This window comes from Neopsephotus bourkii, unplaced genomic scaffold (assembly GCF_033783945.1).
Source record: "Neopsephotus bourkii isolate Nb327-2 ecotype Australia unplaced genomic scaffold, CSIRO-AGI_Nbou_v1 NB_168, whole genome shotgun sequence".
Classification (NCBI taxonomy): domain Eukaryota; kingdom Metazoa; phylum Chordata; class Aves; order Psittaciformes; family Psittacidae; genus Neopsephotus; species Neopsephotus bourkii.
Genome location: NW_026900684.1, coordinates 9,422,107 through 9,447,490, shown reverse-complemented (window position 1 = coordinate 9,447,490; position 25,384 = coordinate 9,422,107). Strand labels below are relative to the sequence as shown.

Genomic DNA, 25,384 nt, shown 5'->3' with positions numbered 1-25,384 from the left:
CATAGCAGAGAACACTTTGTTTTTGACAGATAACCACAATCATTATGGCACAATGTTAATGTTAAAAAAAGGGAAGCAAATAAATGCAAATTTTAATCAAATAATTAAAACAGCACTTTCTTAACAAACTGAAAACAGCCTTAAAATCATTTTGTGTTCATTTGAGACTAGTTAGAAAAGGAGTCAAACTGTTTGCTACCTCTGACCTTTCTTAGGCACAGCATGGGCATCTGCACTTCTGTGAAAACGTTTAATCTTTTACTTGTGCTGATGAACTCTTGTACTGCAATAGCAGTTTCCTTCGGGTTAATTTGGTTCCAATACAATGTCTACTTGAATCAACAGAGATGAACTTACTGGCATCAGTAAGTAGTGTGTTAGGCAGTATTGCAAGTGCTGGCTTAAAGGTATATGGAGGCTTTATAAAGACCCCCTTGTCCATATGAGATATGTGCATGTATTAAGTCAGATCCTCAAGATCGACATGCATAATATCAATAGGGTTTACTGGACTTCTCATTGCAAAAGCAAAAGCTAAGGTTTACAGAAGAATTTAATACTACTTGGAACATTCACATCTATCCACAATCAGGAACTATGTCCGCTTCTGTTTTACTGGTTTTTTCATTGTTAAAACACACAGGAATACCTAGAATAAGGTTACTATCATTTGGTATTCTGCATGTATATCAAAGAGAACACTGACAGTCCATGTGTAAGCTAACATATGTATTGTTTTTTTCCAGACAGTATGACAGGAGCAAGAGAAAACAAACTCTTCAAACAAAGAAGAGAATATACAGGTTTTACCCTACACATTTTTTGAGGAAGGGTGTCAGGTGCATCCTTCTCCATTCATTTGCCCTTCAGGTGTGCTTTTTTGCTATGAGCCCAGCCACTGCAATGTTGAGCATACCTACAGGAAAGGATGCAGAATTCTGCCTCATGACTAAGCAGCAATAATCCTGACTGACTTAAAAAGCATGTATTCTATTTTTATTCCAATAAAATGAAATACAGTTCTAACATAGATAAGTAGTGAGAAAAGAATGTTCTTGCTTAAGCTTGATGAAATATGACAATCTTCACTAATAAAGTAGACACAGTCTAATCTTAAGTATTCCTACAGTTGTGCTCCTATGGAGTTGAATGGAGGACGTCCTATTGCTTTCTCCCTTTCTGTGAAAAAAAAGATTATCTGATTTTTCACGTTTGATAATTTCATAATAGAAAAAAATCAGATTTAAAGTAACCCTGTATTTAATTAGGTCTATACATTAGAGTTCATTTTTTATACACGGTGTGGTGTACATTATCTTTTGATTCAGCAGTGTTATTTAGTAGTGTTGAATAAGCATGGTGAATTGAGGCCAGTTAGGTTTTCCTCAATGTGTGGCAGTATTGAATCCTGAAAAACCCTCTCTTTATATCATGCTTTAGATTTTTAAGTATGAGACTGATAGGTTTGGAAAAATCCTGAATTTTTCATTGAACAGAGTTTAAATAAAAGCAAATGAAGGAGTGGTCCTTTGGTATTATTTCTGTTGCTATGATGAAAACCAAATCAAAATGGGAATAAACAGAGAAGAGCCATAAAAGAGAAGTATAACTGATGCTTCAGTATGATGCACTTATTTTAGAAACAAACCAGTGAGTAGAAAGTGTTTACATAGAAAATATGCTCACCTGCCAAAGATGAGATATTAATGATTACTCCTCCATCACCTCCATTTCCTTTTCTCATGTATTCTAGGCCGAGGTAGGTTCCTCTAATCACAGATGTCTGAAATAGGGGGAAAAGGGGATAATTATATTCAAAATGTTTATCTTCTGTACTCCTAAGAAATGAAACTTGCTTTAATTTTGGTGCCTAGAACCTGTATTGCTTTTGCAGTGATCTTATTTATAATTTGCAGATTATAAATGCAGCAGACTCCACAGTAATACAACTCAATAACTTCAGAAGCACGCTAACGATAGAGAGAAATAATATCAGCTTTATTATTTATAAGATACCAATCAAACTAAAATGCTACAGTGTGAAATGAGTGGCAGATGAACTGATCCACATTACAGCATTTTTGTTGGGACACACTGCTCTACATTATAAAAAAATGTATGGACTGAATCTAAAGATTCACACTAACACTAATAACTTTATTTGACTCAAGGCATGAGAAATTTACACTTTTTAGGATCATGTTATATATTACTGTTACAATATTTTAACATTACACTATTAAAAATTTGAATTCTTTTCTGACTGCCAGAGTTTTACCATTCCTCTCAAATGAAAGTTAGCCTAAACAGAGAAATACAGAGAAGGTTAAAAAAGTGTTCTAATAGATGCAAAATGTTATTAGCATAATATTTGCTGCACCATGTGATTTTTAAATAACTTTTTTTACTTTATTTCTTTTTTAAAGTAAAGACTTTGAGGAAGGCAATTTTATTGAGACCTGTATAATTATGATTCCTTAAGATCTGTTTCTGAACCGTGTTGCAATGAGAAATTCTGCTGGGATTCCTCTCACTGAAATTCAGATGTTAAACTGAGATGCCTAAAGATACACCAATCCTGGGGTTATCAGCCTCCTGAACGAATCAAGAGAGTCTCTCCCAGAAAGTAAGCTGCTTGATCTGAGATTTTATCAAGTTATAATAGAAAGTGATCTGATGGTGCTCCTAGTGGAAGATACGAACTTTTGTGAAATGTTGCAATGTTACTGCATTAATGATGTGTTTTAGAATTATTTGCTGAGACTTTTAGATCTCCTTGTAATCAGTTTACAACTTCAACTTAAAATGAACAAATTTTTGGAACATTTCTATTGTTATTGAAATATTATTTCAGCTTTTAAACACCATTTATATCTTATTACTATTTAGTTCTGTTTCCTTCACCTAATTAAAGATGATAGAAAGATGAAGTGATGATGAACTCAGATGAACTGAGGCTTTTGACTGGAGAAGGCCTACAGAACTGTGAATTGTGGAGAGGAAAATTTCTCAAAGTAATAAAAAAACAGTGAAAAATCTGTATATGCCTAAGACCTAATGGAAAGCGGCTAGTTGTACTGGGAAAAAAAAGCTTTTAAAATCAGAATATTAAGAACATTTATGTTGTTGTCTAAATTCCCAATTCAAAATTGGAATAATTTTAAGATAGGTTTTACATTTGGATATTACCTTTCATTTTTACTACCTGATATTTTTAGACATACATGTTATAAAACATGAAGTATAACTTCTAATTTAATTTCATGCTTGTTGGTTTTAACACAAATCAGATCGGGAAGACTGCATGTCCTGCTTTATTATTATTACTTGTTCATTTTCAGCCTAACAAATAGTTAAACTGTCCATTGATAGAGATAAAAGAACCTGGGACCTCATCACCAAGTTCGCTTTGAAATTTTGATAATGAATGAGCTTTTTTCTTTTTCTGTAGTTACAGCATTTTATGTGATATACAGATTTTTTTGTGATATTTTCCTTATTAATATATTTCCTTTTTAATATATTTTCTAGGAAACCAAGTATATTACTTGTTTCCTAGGATAGTGTAAAAAAACCACAAAATATTAATATTTCAAAATTCTGAAATATCATTTTAAATTTGTCTTAAATAAAAAGTTCCCATGAAAACATCTTTCTGGTTCTCTCCTGGAAAGTTTTGCTTCAGGTAACATGCTTTTAAAAAATGTTTTCATTAATACGAAAAGACTGTTACTGATTAAATGTTTTAACAGAAACTTTCCAAAGAACTAGTTTCCGTGGTTTGAAAAATACTAAACTAAATCTGATTTCTCTTGCATGACCTGGAAAGTAGCAGAGCCCTTATAGTGCAGTGCTGTTTAATGTTAACATATAAATTTTAAAGGATTAATTGAAAACCAGGATCACTAGTGCCTGGTAGTGTTGCTGTAGTGGATGCTTATTCTGAACCTAAATTCATCAGCAGCTCAACTGAAATTAGATTTGGATTTAAGGGTGGGTGATGTTTTTTTAATATAATAGGCTCTGCACAAGACATTTTAGAATGTTTATGAAGAGTAGGTGCAGGTCCTGTCATGCCCTGGAGCAGTGGCTCAGCCTGCAAAACAGACAAAGAAAATTCCACTTAGGATGATTAGAGGATATAAATCAGTTGCAGAACAAAGTAGCTTGGGGCTCCTTGAGGATTTTCCTATTCCTCCAGCCTACTAATCCAAAGAGATAAGACAGCTAGATGAGTCCTCAACCAAACCACAGTTATAAGACAAGAAAAAAGTGAGTACCTTGACTCTGCTATCAAACTCACTGTACTGGTCTTTTTTCTGTCTGGAATCCACTAACTTAGCATTTCTTCAAGTCTCTGGATAAGCCTTCACTTTTGTGTAGGTATTATGAGAGGCTGTCTTCAGAATAATTGCAGACTTTCATTTGGATATTGCCCTTATGCTTGCTGTCATACTTGCATCATCAACTCTGGCTGGTCTAAGATGACATGGCTATTTCTGATGTTTGGGCTGATAACATAAAGGATTACTCTGGAGATAAACTCTGAACCAAATATACAGGTAGAGAATCACCTAGCTGTCTGTGCAGTCAGCAGATGACACTTCAGATGAAAGGCACTATGTGATAGCTCTCCCATTCTTTTGCCAGAATTACCATCTCTCCAGGAGAGAAAGTCCTCTCAATAGTCCTCCAAGGAATAATAGCAGTGGCTGAAGTTACTATAGTATAAAAGTCGTACACTGTGTGCTTAGAAGTCTTAGTGCCACTTTCTATTTGAGCTTGTTGATCCAGCTGAGCTAATCAAGTGAAGCTGGCAGGGTGCCAAACACTCAAATGGGAAAGATGTTTTCCAAAGAACAATAAACTTTGAACTATTGTTTTTCAAAGAAAAGCAGCATATTGGGTTTTTATTTTGACTATTTTAAGATGAAAATATGTTGGGAGACTTAAGCTTGTACAAGAAAGTGTGATGCATTTTGCAGTTAATTTTTTTACAGTTCCTTTGTTTACAACTGCATTTAGCTGCGTGGATGTTGTCCATAAGCATGTCAACAACAAAGAGTAGGAAAATACTCAAATTTGCCAGTAAATGCAGGTAAAAGTAAAATTGGGACATCTGACTCTTACCTATTTGTTTTGTTCCTGGCTACTGAAAAACTATTATGATTAAATTAGGAGAATAATATAGATGGTTCTCCTCCAGGCTTCTGAAAAACCTGCAATCTTAGTGTTACTGCTGTTTTCTTACCAAAGTGTATTGTTTTATTACAACGCATAATGAAGATGGACCATCAAGGTGCACTGCAGTCTGAGTGTGCTCCTGAGAGGCAATTTTACTCTTTAACTGCCAGAGTAAAAAAATTGTTTTGTTTTTTTTTTTTTTTTTTTATTTATTGGATTCTTTACAATGAAGTTACAATAGTGAATGTGGGACTATCTCCTTGTATTAGCTTCCATAAATTACAGGTTTAAATTAGAGGATAACAGACACTCTGAAATACCATACAGTAATTAATCCAAAACTTAGTGCCTGACAGCATGGTAAACATTGCAGTTGCTTTTGTAAGTATCATCAGTAATTGGTAACTTATTTAACAAATGGTTAAATAGCAATTTAGGCACAAGTGTCAAAATCAGAAACAAAACTTACAAAATCTGTGATTCTTGACGTTTCTAAATCCCATGGCTGTATAGATTTAACTGTATTGTTCTAAAAATAATTAAAAATCCTTCAGTGCTGAAGATAAGTACTGTATTGTTACGATGGTCGTAAAGCAATATAATTGCTTTGAGGAACAAAATTGTAACCAGTCCTAACACTTTGTGTAGTTTTCTGAGCTAATCTAGTTCAGTGCTAGGAATACCAAACAATAAACAAATGAAAGAGCCATTGACTTGTGGTTTCATAAAGCAGGTTATCACAGAGCTGGCATTTGACCCAAGATCGTTTCACTTCCATACTGTGATGTTGTAAATTAATGGCTATCTATAAAGGAACATTTCAAAGTACTTTATGAACTCCGTAAGATGAACTTCAAAAGTCCGAAACTAAGTGCTCCTGGTGATATACAAAATTTTAGCATTTTCCTTTGGACAGGAAGGTGGGTCTGCTATTGTCGTTAATGTAGATTTTCTAGGAAGCAGACAGGTTGTAGCAAGCATGAAAGTCCCTTGGCATTCCTAGGTATAGGTTAGTTTACCTGCTATATGTAATGAAATTTCAGGCTCTTGAATTCTAATTTTCTGCTCAAAGTGTGGAAAACAAAAAGCTTAGGGAGGGAGAGGGAAAAAGGAATAGGAATGTGCAGTAGGATTTGATCATTTGCTGGAAATCATTAGCTTTTGTACTATGTTTTAGTTTTTTTACTGTTCAGTTTTCTTTATTTTCCTGTCCTTACCCCTCCAACACACATCCCGGAAAAATTTAGGAATACTGTTGCAATTTGAGTAGCTGGGCTTAAGTAGTTCTTAGCTCAAATAAATTTGCCTTTCATTGTACTTCTACATTGGTTACTGTAAACATATGTTAAAACTGTAAGCTAAGACATACAGTGACTTACTGTGCAATTAAGGGAATTCTGTTTCCTTCCTAGTGCAGTATGAACAACAGAAATAATTATACTAACAGGCTTCTTTATCCACTTAAGAGGACTGAACCTCATGCCACTGATTTCAAGGTAAGTGGTACTTTTCACTTTTTGGTGGACATGTGTCTCTCACTAGACACTTAGGTCCTCTTTCTGACATCAAATTATGCTGAAGAATAAGCAACTAAGCCATTGAACAAGAGAGTAAGGTGTGTGGACCAGAAAGTTGCAGCATACTCCCAATGGATTCCTTTTATAGCTTGCACAATAGAGCAGTCTTATGATGATCATGAAGTCTTTGTCCCAAAAATAAATAAAATTAATTGCTTCTGAAGTTTGCCTAGTTACCCTTATGGTTGCTACCAAGGTATTAATTGGCCTTTTGAGCAATAATTCCTCACTAACAAACAAATGAGCTGGTTTTGGAAGGTTTACTAGTTGCTGATACCTTTATTTCACCATGAGCTGTATTGAAAAGAGACACACATATGTAGATACAGTGTTGTGTTCTATTCTCTGTAGTACCCATCTATTTTGCAGGGACAAAGCCTGAATTAGGTAGACTTAGTTTTAGGAAAGGACTTTCCTAAATTCACAGAAATTTGTTACCTTTGCCATTTATAGAAGCTAATTATGCAATGCCATGAAAAATGTAAAAATTTGGAATTGTTGGGTATTACCACATTTTGCCTAGTAATGTAGGATGAGACTGTCACGCACCTGAACAAATCTTACATGTGTGTTTGAATTCTACTTGTGTTTGGCCATCACTTTAATACTCGAATCTCATATGACTGTTTTTTGACATGACCAAGTTATGGCCTGCAATTTAAAGTTTTACCAGAATAATCTGTTAAAATGTGCAAAATCACCACATAAACAGGAGTTAATTATGATTTTGCTGTCAAATCCTTTCATGAGTCTAATTTCATTTGGGAACTGGTTTGAATATATCTGCAAAATAATTAATATGTCAGCATAAAAAAACAATAAGATAGTTAAAATGATATGTAAAGTGCTTTGGTACTTTTGATTCAGGTAATTAGAATGTAAGCATATTGTGATACCAGTACTGCTACATTTAACTGCATTTAGCAACCTATGTCAGTTTTCAGAAACCTCTGATAAAAGCATGAAGAAGGAACCTGAAAGTAATTTTGGGGATTGTCTTAGTGTAAAATGTGCTAAGTGCATTTGTAAAGGGAAAAGATGCTGTAATTATAGCATCTACTTTAATTACAGTGGTTCCAGAAAGCCTACATCATCAACACAAGATAAAATTAGGGAAGCTTATTTGAACACCAGATTGTATTTAACCAACATATATGTGCAAGGCCCAGAAAGATGTGGATATTTTTTTTAGAGACTTAAGGGGAAAAAAAAAAAAAAATCAGATTATAAAATTTCTGGATTCCTTAGGCATAAGTTCTTATAAAGCTGAATGCAAGAAACACTGTTCTTATCATGCTGGAGGACTGCAGGTAGGACTCTTGATAAGACTGTATGTGTCACATGTCCTTGCCCTAGTCTGTACATGGGTGTGTTTGTGATGGACTTTTGAAATGATATTAGTAATATACATTTAAAATTAAATTCTTGTATGTTTGCCAAGATCTTGTCTTCTATACTATAATAACAATAATGTACATTTGTAAGGGAATGAGTAGTTGAAGCTGCCATTGATCAAGTTGATATCGATCAAGTCAACACTTATCAGCTTTGGAATTTTGAGATGAGGAATAGATGGCATTGCTGGAATATGAACTAAAAAGGTTATTAGAAATATTAGTAAAGTAATGAAAAGGTGATGTTGTTTAGCACAAAATACAGCAAAATGGTAAAAAGCACTGCAACAGAAATTCTTTTTAGTGGTTGATACTTCTCTCTGACTCCCCCCACTTTATCATGACGTCTTTTCTTGCACTTAGAAAACTGTAATGAATACAGGTAGGAATTGTTTATTATATCCCTTTTTCCTTCTGAATTAAGTCCCACTTTTTGAACCTTCTTCTTAGTTTCTGCTTTTCAAGTTTTCTCAAGCAGTAGTACCAGGGAACTTCCTTACACTCCTTTTAAAATATTCCCGAAGACCAACCGGTTCTGTGAACTGTTTTAGCCATAAAGAACACACCCCACACGTGTTTATTCCAATTTATCTTGCTCTGTACTACTCTAGTTTTGTACTTTGTACTTTAAACTGAGGCAGGGAATATTTGTTGTATTGATATATAAATTATATCACTAAGACGAAGACTGGCATGGTAAGAATTTCCCCCTCCCCCTTTGTTCAAATAAAAAATATATGCATAATGTGCATCAAAATGTGTGGCCATAGAAGTTATGCCTGTTCTTGGTGATAATGCAAAGGATATGATATCAGGGAAATAGAGGCATTTTAAGATAATGTTTTTTTCTATATGTTTTGCTCCTTTCTTTACAATAAGAAAAAAATATTTCTGGAACCAACCAATATAACATATTACATGCAGCAGCTGTTATTCTTTTATTGTTATCGTTAAAAAGCAAAAAGTACAACATGTTATGTATTAGTTTATGGAAGCTACAGCAACTAAATAGAAATAAATGACTTAGTCAACTCAAGTTTAGACTTTCTTAGAGGAAAGAAAATTAAAGAGAAATGATCTTCGTGTCCTTGATTTAACCTACACGGGTGTACTTTTCTTGATCATTTTAGACATTCTTAATCCAGTCACTGGCATGTATTGATAAAATCTTTCAACTCTTACCCATGGATTAAGTCAGGAGGACATTTATGGGGAATTTATCTATACAATAATGTATAAACACCATGACTTTGTTTTTTTTTTTTTTACCCACCTATGGTTGGCTTCAGCCCAGTCACTGGTAATAAGACACACAAAAAAGAGTAGAAACAGAATCACTTAGATTGGAAATGACCCTTAAGGCCATTGAGTCCAGCTGTTAACCCAGCATTGCCAAGTCCACCTCTAAACATGTCCCTAAGCACCACATCTACCTGTATTTTAAATACCATCAGGGACAGTGGCTCAACCATTTTCCTGGGCAGCCTCTTCCAGTGCTTCACAATCCTTTTGGTGAAGAAATTTTTCCTAATATCCAACCTAAACCTCCCCTGGCACAACTTGAGGCCTTTACCTCATGTCCAATCCCTTGTGACTTGGGAGAAAAGACCAACACCCACCTCACTACAACCTCTTTTCAGATAGCTGTAGAGTGACAAGATCTCCCCTGAGCCTCTTTTTCTCCTGGCTAAACAACCCCACTTCCCTCCGCCCTTCCTCATCAGACTTGTGCTCCAGACCCTTCACCAGCTTTGTTGCCCTTCTCTGGACCTGCTCCAGCACCTATCTCTCTTGTAGTGAGGAGCCAGAACTCAACTCAGTATTCTAGGTGCAGCCTCACCAGTATCCAGTACAAGGGGACAACCACTTCCCTAGTCCTGGCTAGGAAACCAGGCTATGCTATTCCTGATACAGGCCAGGATGCTGTTGACTGCCTTGGCTACCTGGGCAGAAGCTGACTCATGTTCAGCTGCTGTTGACCAACACCCCCAGGTCCTTTTCTGCTGAGCAGCTTCCCAGCCACAATTCCCAAAGCCTGGAACATTATATGGGGCTGTTGTGACCCAAGCACAGGACCTGACACTGAGCTTTGCGGAACTTCAGACAATTGGCTTCAGCCCATCAATCCAACCTGTCCAGGTCCCTCTGCATAGCCTTCCTACCCTCCAGCAGACCAACAGTCCCACCCAACTTGGTGGTGTCTGCAAAATAGCAAAAGAGGTTCTCAATGCCTTCTGTTTGAAGGTCTTGGAATTTGAAAAATTACTTGGTCATCACTCTAAATTAGGAAATCTACCTGGACATTAAATATCTTCAAGAGATGCTGCACAAATACGCCTTCATTTTTTGAGCTAGATTTAATTTGAATCACAGACAAATGTGTTTCCCATGGACTTCAGTTTTTCTGCTAATGACTATCTGTGCTTGAAATTTTGACAGGTAGATGGCTGCCTACAGTAACTTATATCCTGTATTAAACCAGGCATTAAAATAGAGAAATAATTCACCCTGAACACAGCTAAATTATTCTTTCAAATTCAAGGGATCTGTACTAATAGATATTGATATTGCATAGCACTGAGGATGCCACATTCCTGCTACTTCACAGTGTAAATTTTACTGATGTTTAATTTGTCAGAATATTTTAGAAATGAAAGAGGAAGAAATGTATTCAGTTAAGTCTTAAAGAAAATGTAAAGAAAAGACAAAGGAAATTGAACAAATGTATTTCTCCTATCACAAAAATTTTAATCTGTGGTCTAAGTTCAGTCCCTTCCAAGATAAGGAAACCTGACCTTGGATAGATACTAAAGATCAGAAAAAAAAATATTAAATTCTAACTTTTTTCCCATTATTTTTTTCTGTAACTTGTCTCATATACAGCTTGTGCTGCTTTTCCTGGTTTTGGTTTTGTTTGGTTGGTTTTTTTATTTTGCTGGGGTTTTTTAGTTAGTTCATTTTCATAGAGTCATTAGGATTCAAAGACTTGGGTATCTTTGTCCTTAAAACTTTCCTCAAAAACAAACTCTTAATTTTCTTATTATGAGCTTTTATTTTGCATTGACAAATTCCAAATGATTAATTGGAGAAAACTCCACTCTTACAAGCTTCCTTTTGCTACTTTCTTTGCAGATCATGATGGTAACGCACTGTGAGGATGGTCAGAGGTGACTTGTTGAATTGCCATCAAATTAGAACTTCACATGTGGCAAAATACAAGCTAGTCAGAATTTTACTAACCTGGAAAGCTAACCTTTCCTTTGGAGCTTAGCTCTCCTAGCAGCGTAGTCTAAATTAATGTTTTTCTGCCTGAGAAACAGATATTGTGGTCTCACCTGAGGAGATACCAGATAATATCAAAGAACTGGTAATAGTCTGAAAATAAATTTTACAGGCTTATTGAAAGTACTGGATTTAGTAAGTGCTCTTAAGTCGTGTGCTTCTGTCAGGAACGATGGTGAAATGGCCTATATTAAAAGCTCAGATTGCATGCTTGCTTCATTGGTGAAGCAAATGAAGATCTCTTGGTTTAAGTTTTCTTGTAATACCAACAAATGGCAATTTACTCTCTAATGCAGGCCAGCTGAGTCTCACAGGAACTAAATGTTCTAAAGCATTCATATAAACAGACTGGCCTCCTTTAGGTGCGGCTCTTCTGCTTTTGGCACCAAATTGTTACACCAACCTGGGATTCCGTTGGGATTTACAGAAAGAGAATGTTTGGTATTAGCCTGAGTATCTCTACACAGTTCTGTATGTCTTGGATAGGAAACTTAAAGGACCCACCACACACACACATATTAGTACATATGTAGTTATGTGGTTATTGTTTCAATAGCTGTGCTTACTAATCCAGTAAACATTGTTCTGTGATATGGCACAGCCTGTACCAGCCAAGGGCTGTTAAGTGTATTCCAGCATTAAATACTGAAGTATGAACATGTGAAAGGAGATAATGCTTACCAAGTTAATTTGTATAGTGCTTTCCCAGTCCTTCTCATTGTTCACTCCAGCATTATTAACCACAATATCCAGCCTTCCAAAATGTTCAATTACCTTTCTGAAAGCACCTATAGTAAGATCCAAGGGTGAAATTTCTTAGCACTTATGGAAAGTAAGACCTAAAAATACAATGCATGCATACAAATTTATGTTCTTTTAGTCTACCAAAATGTCTTCACTGTTTTCTTAACAACTAATGAGCAATATGAAATGAAGTTCTTTGTCTAACATATGTTAAACATATTCAGGAAAAAATAAAGAATCAAGATACCATAGTTGCCTTTTCATTCAGTTTTATAATGCCTGATAACAGGAGTTTATGAAATTTCCTAGCACCCATACATTTTATATTAGGATATTTGACACCCTAATATATAAATTAAACATTTATAGCTTGATTTGTAATAGCTTGATATATCTGGTGAATTCAAGATTTGGCATCATCTATTTTAAATGCAAAATAAAAGGCCTTGCGTTTGGAACTGTTTTCTTGGTTGAGTCTGAATTCAACCTAAGAACCCAATTCTTATTCAGTGATGCAACTAGTATGACTCTTTCAATTACAAATAATTCAGCATAAATGGATAAATTCCTATACCTCTTACTTGTTAGGTAACTTTAATAATGTGTTTCTCAAATTCAAATCTTCTTCCTCTTGTGGGTGAAAATAGTGACCCCTCTTCCAAAGAATTTCAAAATAAAGAACTGGGAAACTTCCACAATCACATTGTGTTCTCCCAGGTGACAGTGTTTGAACTAAGATAAAAGATGTGTATGGAAAAACATGATGATGTCATAATGATGAGCAAACTCATCTAGGCTGGCTCCTGCTTTGACAGGATAGTTGGAAGAGATGACCTCCAGATGTTCATTCCAGACTAAGATTTTCCACTACTGCAGACATTATCTACACGCATATACAGCTCAGGGTTTTTTTTTCTTTTTTCCCTCTAAATACTGTTCCTCCTCACTAAATATTTATTATGTAAACAAGATGTCCCGCTCTCTCATATTATTTTAAAAAATATCATTTGGTGACTGAAACACACCCCCCCCCCCCCCCCACCTTAGGATATTTCAGGTATGCTGAAATTATGCGTGACAGGACTTAATTAAACCACTTCATTAACAGGTAATCCCAGGACCATCTTAATTCTCTGACCTTTACTCTTTGGCTATTAGTGTCAACCATGAGCATAGCAACAGCTTTGAGACATGTACCTTTTTGCAGCAGTTGCAGGGGCTTACAAAGTTTTTTTCCTTGCACCAGATGGTCGGTACTGCTACAGCCTTTTCTTTGCCTGAATGCTGCAGGTCCATCTCAGTCATCATCTTGTCATCAGAACAAGAAGAGCTGGGCAGCTGATGGGAGAGGTTTTATTTGTTCAACTGCCTTTATTGTACAGCTTTTTCTAATATTCTTATTCTGTACTAGAATACTTTAATATTACTAAAACTCTATTTTTGGCTGTCCGCCTTTTTGGCTTCTGCTATGTTTGTTGCTAATTCATTCTCTGGTTTCTCTACTTAACTCTGCAATCACTTCTCATCTTTTCAATCCTACATCAGTATGGTCACATGAAAACCTTTGGCTTTATCAGGAACAGAACTGATAATTTAATATAGGTTCAGTGAGTAAAATAAGTACAAAAGAACTTCCAGATTTTGCATAGCAAAGAAATAGCATCTTTTATCAACCTCATTCTTAACAGAATATTTTGTCTTCAAAGCCCCCTATGGATAATTGCACTTTGCCTATTTGCTAAATCTATGCAGTCTTAACTAATTGTGGTTTTCTAGTTTACACACCGAGAAATGATCCAAATGCTTTTCAAGTGTTTTCATATCCAAATAAAGAACGATTACCAAATTTGGAATTTTTCTCATGAAAGTTTACCTTCCTACAGTAATCCCATATGTTCCCTATAAACAAAAAGAATCTCTTTATAAATCCTTTATAAAGTTATCACCTGCACATCAGTTTAAACTGACTTGTTCTTCCCCTTTTGAATGTAGAATAATCCTGTGTTTACATTGCACGCTAGTTAGTGCTTATCGAATCATAAAAATTAAAAGCAGGTGGTCATATAAAATACTTTATGAAGAAAAATGAAAAATTAAGAGGAATATCCATTTTAGAGGAGAGGTAAGAAAGAGTGGAAAGTAGGTACAGACACCAGTGAGCTTCTTAAACATTCATAGAGAGCAAAAGTACACGTATGGTGGTTTTTCAAAAGTAGGACAAGTCAGATTTTTGTGGGTGACTGTGTGAAAAACCCACTAAAGAAAAAAGCAGAGGCAAGACTTGAAAGTAGATGAAGCAGCTAATTTCCTACCCATAAGCCTTACAGATACTAGTTCTAGTACTGCGACTTGTATCATACCAAAAGGGCTAAAGTTAAAATAAGAGGAACTTCTTTCATACACATGACCTTTCACATAAAGGACAAGTACAGGACTTAATGCATCCACTAAGAACTTTAAACACTAGAATGAAATTAATCTAAGTTTATTAAGTAGTGGCTTGTAATTGCAAGTGCAAAATTAGGAAAATAAAGCAATAAGAGTAATCATAACAAACAAAATCACTAAAAAATGCCCCAGAAACCCCAAAGGATTGTAAAACAGGATTGCAAATTTGTGCTTCCTGCATCAGGATTAATGCAGTATCAGAGAAGCATAAGTTCTTGCTCTCATTCTTTGCGAGAGCCCATTTTTATCCTATTCTGATTGCTCTTCTCCTACTAACATAGTTCCAAAACCTCCCCTGCAGACCTGTCCTGCTCCCTCCAGTTCCCCACATGCACCCCTGTTGGTCTTGCACCAGCCAGCTGGCACTAAAGGAAGGAGTGATCGTGGGGGAGAAAGCACACTGAGGTAACACCCAACCTGCAGCACATGCTATTCCTACCTCTTGGATGCTTTTTCTTGCTCCTGGTTTGCTCCTCCCACTTGCAGAAAAAGTCAATAATCAGCCTACCTGATAAAAACTTTGCTTGTCGATTAGAGCAGAGCTCAGATTTAAAGTCCAACACCTCTCTTATGGACAGACAATGTAAAGATTTGGAATTAAGCATAATCATATTAGGCTGGAGTGGTGAAGACTATTGCCGAATACTGAACTGGTTGCAATGATTTGTGAAAGAGTAATGGATATGCTCAATCGCTGCTGCTGTTGAGAAAGCGGCCAGTTAAGTGTAGTGAACAAAAGCAGAACTAAAAATGTTCACATCTAGCCTAGCAAAAAATTACTCTGTGGAACGGGCACTGACAAAAGCGATGTCAAAATCTGAATCTGAGTCACTACCTATGAATTCATCATTTAATAATGAAACTTTGAGAAGTGATGTGCCCGATATGAAATACTGTAAATAGCACATCGATGTTACATGATACTCTAAGAGCTCAGTAGGGAGCACGACATATTCACTAAGTGAAAACAAATGCAGATTACGCCTGAGGGAAACTCTATGCCATTCTCTGCATCTGCAAAATGTGTGTGAAATGTTATCAACCCATACTTAACACTGTGTAAAGCAGCGTGCCATCTTTTGCCAGCCCAGCTTTCAGCTACAGCAGCACACGTTGAAAGTAATTGTGCTGCATGGAAAGAGCAGTGCAACCCAGAGCAGAATTTATTACTCCTGTGACGAGGGAATGCAGCTTGGAGTCGGTACTGAAGCCTCATAAAAAGCCAGTCCGTGCTTTAAAGTTTATATATATATTACTCATAAAATAACAATTATCTCCTGTAGAGGCTTTCATGCAAAAATATCACACAGAGCGCTCAATGAAAATGGTTTCTTTGGCTTTTCTTTACGATGTGCCAAGTAACACAGTGAAATACATGCATGCTGGTAGCAATATTTCACATCTGCAGGTTCAGAAACAAACCCTTTTTGAGTCACTGTCAGAAGAGATTGGGAGTAGGCTGTCCTCCAGAAACCTTAATTGCACACTTATTGGTACAGCAGCCCAGGCTCCTTCAGGTTGCTGCATGTTAAGCCGGAGCCCAGCGCTGACAGTTTCCTTCTTACCTTTCAGCTGCTCCTGGTCCGTAACGTCGCACTGGATGAACATCGTCCTCTGCGCTTCAAACTGCTCGTCCAGGGCCGCCTTGCTCTCCTGCCCAGCCTCGGAGTTGCGATCCAGCAGGGCCACCTGAGCGGGGAACGAGCGGCGGGTGAGCAGACGGACAGACTGACGGGTCCCCCACCGAGGAGAGCTCGGGGGCTGCCGCCGCCGCCCCCCGCTAGCGGGTGCCGGGAGGAGAGGCAAGGCGGGAGACGGAGGGGAGAGCAGGGGCTCCTCCCGGAGCTTACCTTGGCGCCCTTGCCCAGTAGCGCCTGGACGAAAGCCCGGCCGATGCCCTGCGCCCCGCCGGTGACAAGAGCCACCTTCCCATTGACGTGCATGGCCTCCGCTGCCGGCTCCGCTCCCGCCGAGCCGGAGCCAACCTAGCGCGGTGTCACCTGCCCGGTTTCCTCCCTCCTTCGCTCGCTCGCTCGCTCACTCGCTCTCTCCCTCCCTCCCTCCTGCCCTCCCTTTTTCCCTCCTCCTCCTGCCGCCGCCGCGGAGCTCATTCCCCCTCGCTCCCCTCTCGTGTGACCGAGGGCAGCCCGGAGCAGCCTGGGCGGAGGGAGCAAGGGTGGAGTAGGTCATTAGATCGTTCTCCCGAGTGCCTAGATTACCCCCAAAGCTGAAGGGCCAGAGAGGGGATCAACTTCAGCCCCTCTTCAGTCCCCAGGCTGCCAGCGACGACTGGATCCCCTCCGGCGGCCCCAGGGCAGGGGTCTGGGGCACCCGCCGCTCCTCTTGGCGTGGGAGAAAAGCCTTTGCACCTCCATAAATCGCGTGAGAATCGGCTACCAGCTGTGATAAGGGTTGTTGGCAGCTCTTAAGGCCGTGTACGTTTTGGTTGGCCCAAGTTGTGTGAGCAGCGGGGTGAGGAATTAAAAGAAAGTTCAGCTTCGGAAAAAAAACAAACACAGTACCTTTTATTCACACTTCACAATACCCTACCAGCCTTCTCCCTTTCAGTCTGTCAATGAGTAGAATTACTGTGTATGATAAAAACCCAGCCATTAGAAGTTACTGATATCAGACTTATTGATATAAGTACTTTGTAGACATTTTCAGCTCTATGGCTAACCTGATTGTACCTTAAAATATGTTTAACCACTATTACAGTTTATAAGCCAAATTCTGTTACATGATGTGATTTATATGCAACTAAAATTTATCAATGCAGTAGAAATAAGAGCAACCTTAATGGTTTAAAAGATTAAATAAATTTTCTTGTTTGTTAGCTTGTTATGAGATTCACAATGGCATCTCGTAGAAAATAACAATGTTGTGGAGTGTTGGGTAGATGCGAAAAGTCCATTGCTCCAGTCTTCATCTGTATGAACATATGTACATCATGTGCGCATGTGTGTGTATGAACACATGGCTGTCTTTTGGGTTCTCTGTTTTCTTTTGCCTGGTATACCAGTTTTAAACTTTTTGCTTGTGTTTTCAGCCCTGAAGTACTCTGACTCAGACTTCACCTCTATCATTAATGCTTGTTGCCATTTTAACTTCCTTCTCAGCAACAGTGTGCCTATTTTGTCCATCTCTAGTTCCAGCTGCCTATTTTCTACCAGGTTGCCTTCATGTATGGAATGTCTTTCTTTTGTACTACCTAGAAGAAACAAATTATATTGTTTCTAACACCAGCAAACTGTTAGAGAACCATTAAGGTAACTATGTTACCTAATTGAGTAAATTGAGTAACACAAGATCTTGTTATTATAACCTTTGTCCTTAAAAATGTGAACTAATACAATCCAGCTGCTAAATTGGACTGCAGCCATTTAGTTTTCCTAAAGATCATGATTCACTTCATAAAAGCAGTTGGAGCTGGCCTCTGGGGTTAGTGATTTGTTTGAATATGATACCTGTGTTTCTGTGAGGCCTCCAGATTGCTTTGGAGCTGTGAAACTTGTGCCACCTAAAGTGCCATGCCTAATGAGCTCTTTCCCAACCAGCTGAGCCAGCTTCCCTGATTTGTTGAGAGACAAGTATAATGTCAGGTCAAAGGCGCATCATGACAAAAATATTACCACATTAGAGACCTAACAAAAGCCTTACAGTGGAGTCTTTCACTCTCAACCCAACCCCCAAAAGCCCCCTCCCCACCCCCTTTGGGCAAGTCATGATCAACATCGGTCATAGTCTTTATTTCTAGGACATACTAGTATTTTTTCAAGTGCTAAGCAAAGGAAAAGATCAATAAACCCCCTCTGTGTTTCCAAACAGCTGTAGCTGGAATGACCTTTGGCAACTGCACTTTCTAAGTTGTTGGTAACTTGGCATGAATGTTAAAAACAATCCGGAATCTTCTGAGATGCTGGAATGCTTTAAGAGCTGAGTGCACACAGTGTTTCTGTAAAACAAATCTTACAAGCTTGTGTCCCAAAGATCAGTTTGGTTGAATGTAATGCTGGGTATCGTATGTTGAAATAGTTTAAAAGTATTGTGATAAACTAACCCAGGGCTTCTAACTCTGGTTTTATTGCCTGAATGGGCTCTTTCCATGGTTTCATTCAAGGACCTATCTTCCTAAGTGGCCAGCTGACAGAAGACAGGGCATATGCTTTGAGTAACTTATTCTGTGTGTGAAAGAAGCTGCTAAGCTCATTTAAGAAAATGTGGGATAGTTAAAACTAATGTTGCAGTATTCGATGGTAGAGTTGAACCAAATCATATCACATTTAAGATTTTTTTTTTTTTTTTTCACTGAAAGATGCTCTAACAGTTGTCCAAGGGATTTATTATCCAACCTTGGCAAAATACATTTGAATTTAGAGGCAGTGATGCTAGCTAGACTCAAAAATATGACAACGATTATCTGAATTCACAGGCATGAAGAGATCTTAAATGACTCTGTGAATGTTTGATTTGGGTGCTTTGGGAGACAAATAATGCACTTTCTGTTCAAAGTTAAGAAATAACAATAACACTAAATAATGTCTTATATTCCAAAGCTGTTCAGATGTTGAATACATGTTAACACTTGCATGTTATTTGTGTGCAGAATATGATTTAATTTACTGTTTTCTACTAGGCCCTTTGTCTAGCAATACAACGTCTTTTTCATTTTCCTTTTATGGCTGTGGTGCATCCTATTCCATTTCACTCCGTTTACTTACAATTATTCTTTTCCATGGCCCATGGCTTATGTTCCACTGTTCCACATGAACTACAGTGGCATCAAAGCATGAAGAGGTTCCAGGTGGTTTTAATCTGTTTTTGAAAAGGAGGCTGGAATATGACCTCTTACAGACATGTGCCACCCTATTAATTCAAAAATAGTTTTGCAAATGCCTCAGTTTTTTTACCATTGTGCAAGGTGCTACTCAAGTTGCTATGAAAACTAAGTGATACCACACCTGCAAATGGACCAACAGGCACTGCTTTTAGGAGAGTGTTCAAATACAGTTATGCAGCATGTGCACTTTGATACATAGTTTTGGTATGTAGTACATTTCCACAACTTCTACTGAAAAGAATGGTTGGAAAACAAAGCTAGAGAAATGCCCCAAATGTCTAGCATTGTGTGGGGTAGTTGAAAGATGTTTCAGGTCACATACTGAATATGGTATCAAACCTTTCTTAACAAGAAACTTAATTGTTCAGCAAATATAAGACAGGTTTCCATGTCCAAGACTTGTTTTTTTTTGTTTTTATAATGTGATTTCTGTGTGATCTTTCTGTATGCAATAAGGTGAAAAGGCAGCAATTACTGCATAAGAAAATGAGGTTATATAGCTATGCTTTATTTCAGATATTCTACCTAGACATTAAAGCAAAATAATTCAAGACAGACTGTCTGCCAGAAATGTCAAACTAACTTAGAGGGCAAGAAACTAAATGAACGCCAGGCTTAGAGATATGCCAGAATGCATTTTTGCAGCATATCATATTATCTCATACTAAGTCAGTGGCTAGATTATTTTACTCATTCAGGACAACAGAGTTCAGGTACTTCAGGAAAACGAGAACCCAAGATGCATCAAAGCAGAGTATAAGAAAATAGTTATGGAAAATCTATTACCAGAGCTCATATTGTATGAGTTCTTCAAGACGTCAAGAATTCCATGGCGACATTTGGAGGAAGACACAAAACCAAACAGCCCTGTGATTGTCTGTCTTTTCAAAAATAGCAGGCAGGATAGGAGAAAATAGAATGTGTTTTTTGAAAATATGAGAAATAGCAATAGTAGTATCATCAGAATACAGATAGAAGTTAATGCCTAGGTATATATGAATATAAAGGGGCTTGCTTGGACTAGGAGTTTACAAAGGATCATAAAGTGAAGACTAGATCACTTTGCTTTATAAAGTAGAAAAGGGAAGTCACTGGAGACATTAAAAAACAGAGTGAGAAACTTTTACACTGCATTTCCTGATTTGCAAGAATGCTTAGAAAGTATGCAATTTTTGTGAAAAGATTTGTCAGAGCACGTGGGAGGTTGTTAGAGTAAATGAGGTGAGAGAGGTGATGACTGGTTTTTAGATTACATTTAACCAGTATTAAAGAAGGAATGCTAAGAGAGCTCCCTGCTACTTTGGAAACACCTATTACAACTGAAAGAGAGGCTTTGGAGTGAAGAAAATTATCTAGTGGAAAATATCTAGTGAAGAGGGGTAGGAATTAGCTGCCTAGGAAGCTAAGGACAAGGGAATTTAGGAATTCGGTCTCAGATACCTATTCAGAGAGGCTTTTTTAGCTCTCCAGCATGCCTTTCCCTGATCAAATTCCTACTGTCATGCTCAACACTACTATAGCCTGTATCTTAGGCATGATAGTACATTTTTCAATTGGTTGTCCTGCATATAGGTCAAATAACTGGGGAATGATAAGGTGCTAGTGTTTCACTTTAAATGCTTAATGCTTTTAAAGAAAAACCCTTAAAGCAATTAAGGTAACAGTGGTCAATGAGGATACAAGTATTATTATATAAAACCCTTTAAAAGTCACTAGATAACTTAGGGAGTTTGAAGTTAATTCCATGCCACATTTAAGAAATAATTATAGTCCACTAGAAGAATGTGAACATGATCACAAATGTGTATGGCCGGGGCAATACAAGCCTTGCTAGGAAGGCAATTCTGCAAGGTGTTAAAACTTCTCAAGTCTCGAGCCAGGCCGTAAATGCATAAGGAAGGATTCAGTGTTAAAGCATGCCCTGCCCTTTCTCTATCTGATATAATTATAGGAGAACCTTTAAAACCCTGTATTTGGCACTGTCTTTAAACACCACAGCAGTATAGCAGCTGGCAGTAAAAACAAAACAAAAATATGTGAACCCCTCCCATGCCTCTTGCAACTTTGGCAACACGCTATGTGAAGGGCTGACTGTCTACACTGTTCATCTGATTATCAACTCATCAAGTACTGCCAACGTCTATACATTTGGAAATTGTTCTGTGCTTAGACTCAAACTGTAAAAGGCTTCTTAAAAAGCTAGTGTGAGCAAGTTAAATCAGACCAGCCACCCCATAAAGTAACTTCTATTAGAACCATGTAATTCTGATGCAAGTAAATTGTTGTCTATTTCCCTAAAAGATTACAACCACATGCATAAAAATCATGCCTTTTTATATTTGTTGAAATACTACTACACATTCTTTGACTAATATCCGTTTGAAGAGAGAAGGAATGCATTTTTGATTAGGATTTAACTTCTAAAAAGCAAGAAACACCCCCCGCTACCTCTTCCCCCCGCCCCCCCCCAAAAAAAAAAAAAAAAAAAGAAGGAGAAGTCCCACAAAACCTTCATTCCAACTTTGAAAAATGAATTTGCAGGGAGCCTGGAATCCCATGAGTCCTCCTTATTCTGCACTTCAAATTTCTGCAGGGGCTGACAGTGATAGTTGTCTTTCTAAGCAATGTTTTGGCTCCCTCTTTTATTTTCTTTCTTTTTTCTTCACACACAATCACTGTCTAGGTACATCAATTTCTGGGTGGTCTGTTTCAAGGAAAAAAAATATCACATACAGGACTTTTTTTGACGTCGTGCAGAGTATTTTGTGCTGCAGAGTTGTTGTTACGTGTACGTTTTAGGGAAGTCAGAGAACTTCCACAATTATCTTGTGCATGAAAACCTGGAAGAGCTACAGAATACTTGTAATGTACTACATTTTATAATGATGGGGTGACATTCAGAAATAATACAGAAACATGGACCAGAACTCAAAGAAAAGGTGTGAAAAAAGAAAGCAAAACAACTGATGAGTAATGTACTTAATAGAAATGACACTTTTCACTTAAGATGAAATTGAGAAATTAGTTGAAAATCTCATATGTCAACACCATGGCACTTTTTTTTATAAGAATTTTATGATTTGAAATCATTTTTTATGCTTAGTGTTATGAAACACAGGAAATTGAATCAAGAGCTGAGTAACAACAACAAAAAAATCATACAAAACTACCAGAATCAAGTTATTAAATTCACAAGGAAATGTAACTATGATATGATTTGGTGAAAATAAAAAAACACAGTATAAGTCTTTATTTCAGGCATGGTCAATGTAACCCTAAATGTAGATTTTAAAAATAACAGCAGTTATTTTAAGAAATTATGTATATTAAAATGTGAAATAAATTAGTTCTATGTCAAAATAAAGCCCATAGCTAATACTTAAAATTTAAGCCAGTAGGTTGTTTGCAAAGTATTTTAACTATTAGACGTTTACAGTCAATTACTGGATATTATTTCTGATAATTTAAAATGTTTACAGCTACAAAATAAACTGCATTTGCCAGTCAATACTGAGATCCTCAGATGAATCTTGACTTACAAAACTCAGAACATTCTGGGCTTTAGGGAAGTGAGCTGTGCAGCTTCGTGAAAGGAGCATGTTATGTTGGTATAAGCACCTTTACTTTTAATAAATGCAGTCACATTCATCCTCCATCCATGTTAAAAGATCTAACCAAAATATTTAGGTCAAATTTATGCTGCATCTGTACATGCTGAATTCATTTGATGATACCTAGTAATTACTTCCTAATATCATTAGGAAGAAACCGAAATCCTCAATGTAATCATTAAGCTAAGTGCAAATTGGCTGTTACAATCTTGGATATCTGGAAATCTTACTAATAGGTATATTCCTCAGTCATAAATATCTAGATCTCTGTCTTCCATTTTATATTTCTACTATTCAAACATTCAAATAAGCTTATCAATTTTGAGAATTAAACACATCTGAAAGCCTTTTTTGCTACTGGAAAAAAATACATCTTTGACTGTTATAAAACTTGAAACCTTCTAACATAGTTGTTGAATTGCAAAAATTTTTATGTGAAGCCATATAAATAAGTCTTCCAAGATATTTCAGAAATCATATAAAAGCAGAATCCACAGCCACATCAAATATGGTAACATACTTAGGTATTCAGTAAGGTCACCAGTATGTCATTTTAAATGACAACACAGAAAACTTAATGGAGAGTTATTGTAAAATAAATTAGGATCTGGAATTTTTCTCTACAACCCATTAATGTAACATTTTGCATTTGCATTTGCAGAGCAACCTGGGAACAGTTTGTAGAAACAAAGAAGAAAAGCAGATCACTGCCATGTTTTCCAGAAAATTACTTTTACTGAATACAAATGTACAAAGAACTTTTGAACATGCATCACAGCAACTAAAAGATGCTCAACAAAGCAATGCACTTACTTCAAACTAGAAAAGTAATTGATTACAATGGTGAAGAAATCCCACTAATATCGAGGTATGATGGATTACATAAAAACCCCATATGAGGCTTCCTCACTTAGGAAGCTGCTTTGGTTTGCAATGTGTGTATTGTCCAGAGATGTCTCTGATGCATACTGTGCACTTCTCTGGAAGCTTAGTCAGACAGTTTCCGACAGAAAAGTAACTGATGCACTCTTCTTAATGTTTCCATGTTTTTCAATTAGTAGCTACAGTACAGAATTAATCAAAACTCAACAATTATTGGATTAAATCCATCTTGAGGTGAATCAGACAGAAGCTGGCAGCAAAAATAGTTTAACCTTACTTCATCTCATATATGCACATTCATAAAAAGAATAGTATAAAAAGATTAAGGTCTTGTATATCTATAAACCGGGGACAATAAGTTCTTCAGAAAACACTTTATTTTGTTCATGCACTGAAATCACAGCAGTGTATAAACTGCTTTTTTTTCCAAATACAGTGGGTTTTTTTTTTAAGTTTCACAAGTATAAATCTTAATTAAAGAGAACATAAAATATTTGCTTAGAAATTATTATGTTGGTAAATATAAACAAGATTGGTAGCATATTCTAAGAAGCAGTCTCACCTTTCTTATTACAATTAGTCCACTTAAAATACTTCATAATTCTATCATGTCAAAAGTAAGAAATTTTCATATCATGTTTTCCTTAAATTGGAAAACTGCATGTAAAGACAAGTTAAATAAAAATTGCGACTACAAAGATTTGTCTGGTTAAGTCTCTTGAATGGTAATCAGAAATTTGAATTAGCTCTGGTCTGCCATGGAGTTCTACAAGAAAGGAAGGGAAGCCTTGGAAGCTTCATAGTCTACATTGTTCCATTGTTTTGGGACAATTAAAAAGTCTTTACCTTTTTCTGCTCCACTTTGGTGTTCATTCGTCCCTCTGATTCCCAACACTAGGTATGTCCTTCCATGCTTAAGCAGCTGTGCAAAAAGACAGTTATAAATATATCTGTCAATAATAATATCTTGTCATGTGCTTTACAACAGCTAACTCAATTTTCATATTTATTAAATTTGATAAAAATGTTTAATTTTCAAATATATCATTGATAATTATTTTTTACTTTCCAGTTCGGTTTTGTTTCGTTTAACATTTCACTGCAGCATTGAGAAACCTGAATGAGTACATTCAGGTTTGAGAACAAAACTGAGGTATGATACAAATAAATTGGGAAACTGTCTTTTGGGGATAAAATGCATGAGGCAATAGTATTTAATTTCCTAAACCATTCCTTTAATTTAACATTTTGAAGATGATGTTTAGAGCTAAAACTGTGTGTGTAAGAGCGTACTAGAACATTGAGGATTAAAATAAAAAAAAAAAAAAGGAATTTTATATATATACATAAAGACACTGGAATAAAAATTAGTTTAACACAGGGATATTCCATTTAAACCCAACCACTTTTCTTTTGATGGTG

At 36.7% G+C, this 25,384-nt stretch overlaps 1 protein-coding gene across 3 annotated transcripts in view; it reads right to left on the bottom strand.

Annotated features, from left to right (window-relative positions):
- Positions 1 to 16,670, bottom strand: part of HPGD (15-hydroxyprostaglandin dehydrogenase) — a 28,048-nt gene extending 11,378 nt beyond the window's left edge. For 2 of the 3 annotated variants that reach the window (XM_061372450.1, XM_061372468.1), the window contains exons 1-4: positions 16,480 to 16,670; positions 16,195 to 16,318; positions 12,119 to 12,225; positions 1,687 to 1,783 (exon numbers count right to left, since the gene is read on the bottom strand). In XM_061372450.1, the coding sequence (XP_061228434.1) occupies positions 1,687 to 1,783; positions 12,119 to 12,225; positions 16,195 to 16,318; positions 16,480 to 16,572 (421 nt within the window). In that variant the 5' untranslated portion in view covers positions 16,573 to 16,670. Of the gene's footprint in view, positions 1 to 1,686; positions 1,784 to 12,118; positions 12,226 to 16,194; positions 16,319 to 16,479 lie in introns of those variants that run through there. The other variant, XM_061372459.1, reaches the window with a different exon arrangement.
- Positions 16,671 to 25,384: the final 8,714 nt, after the last annotated feature.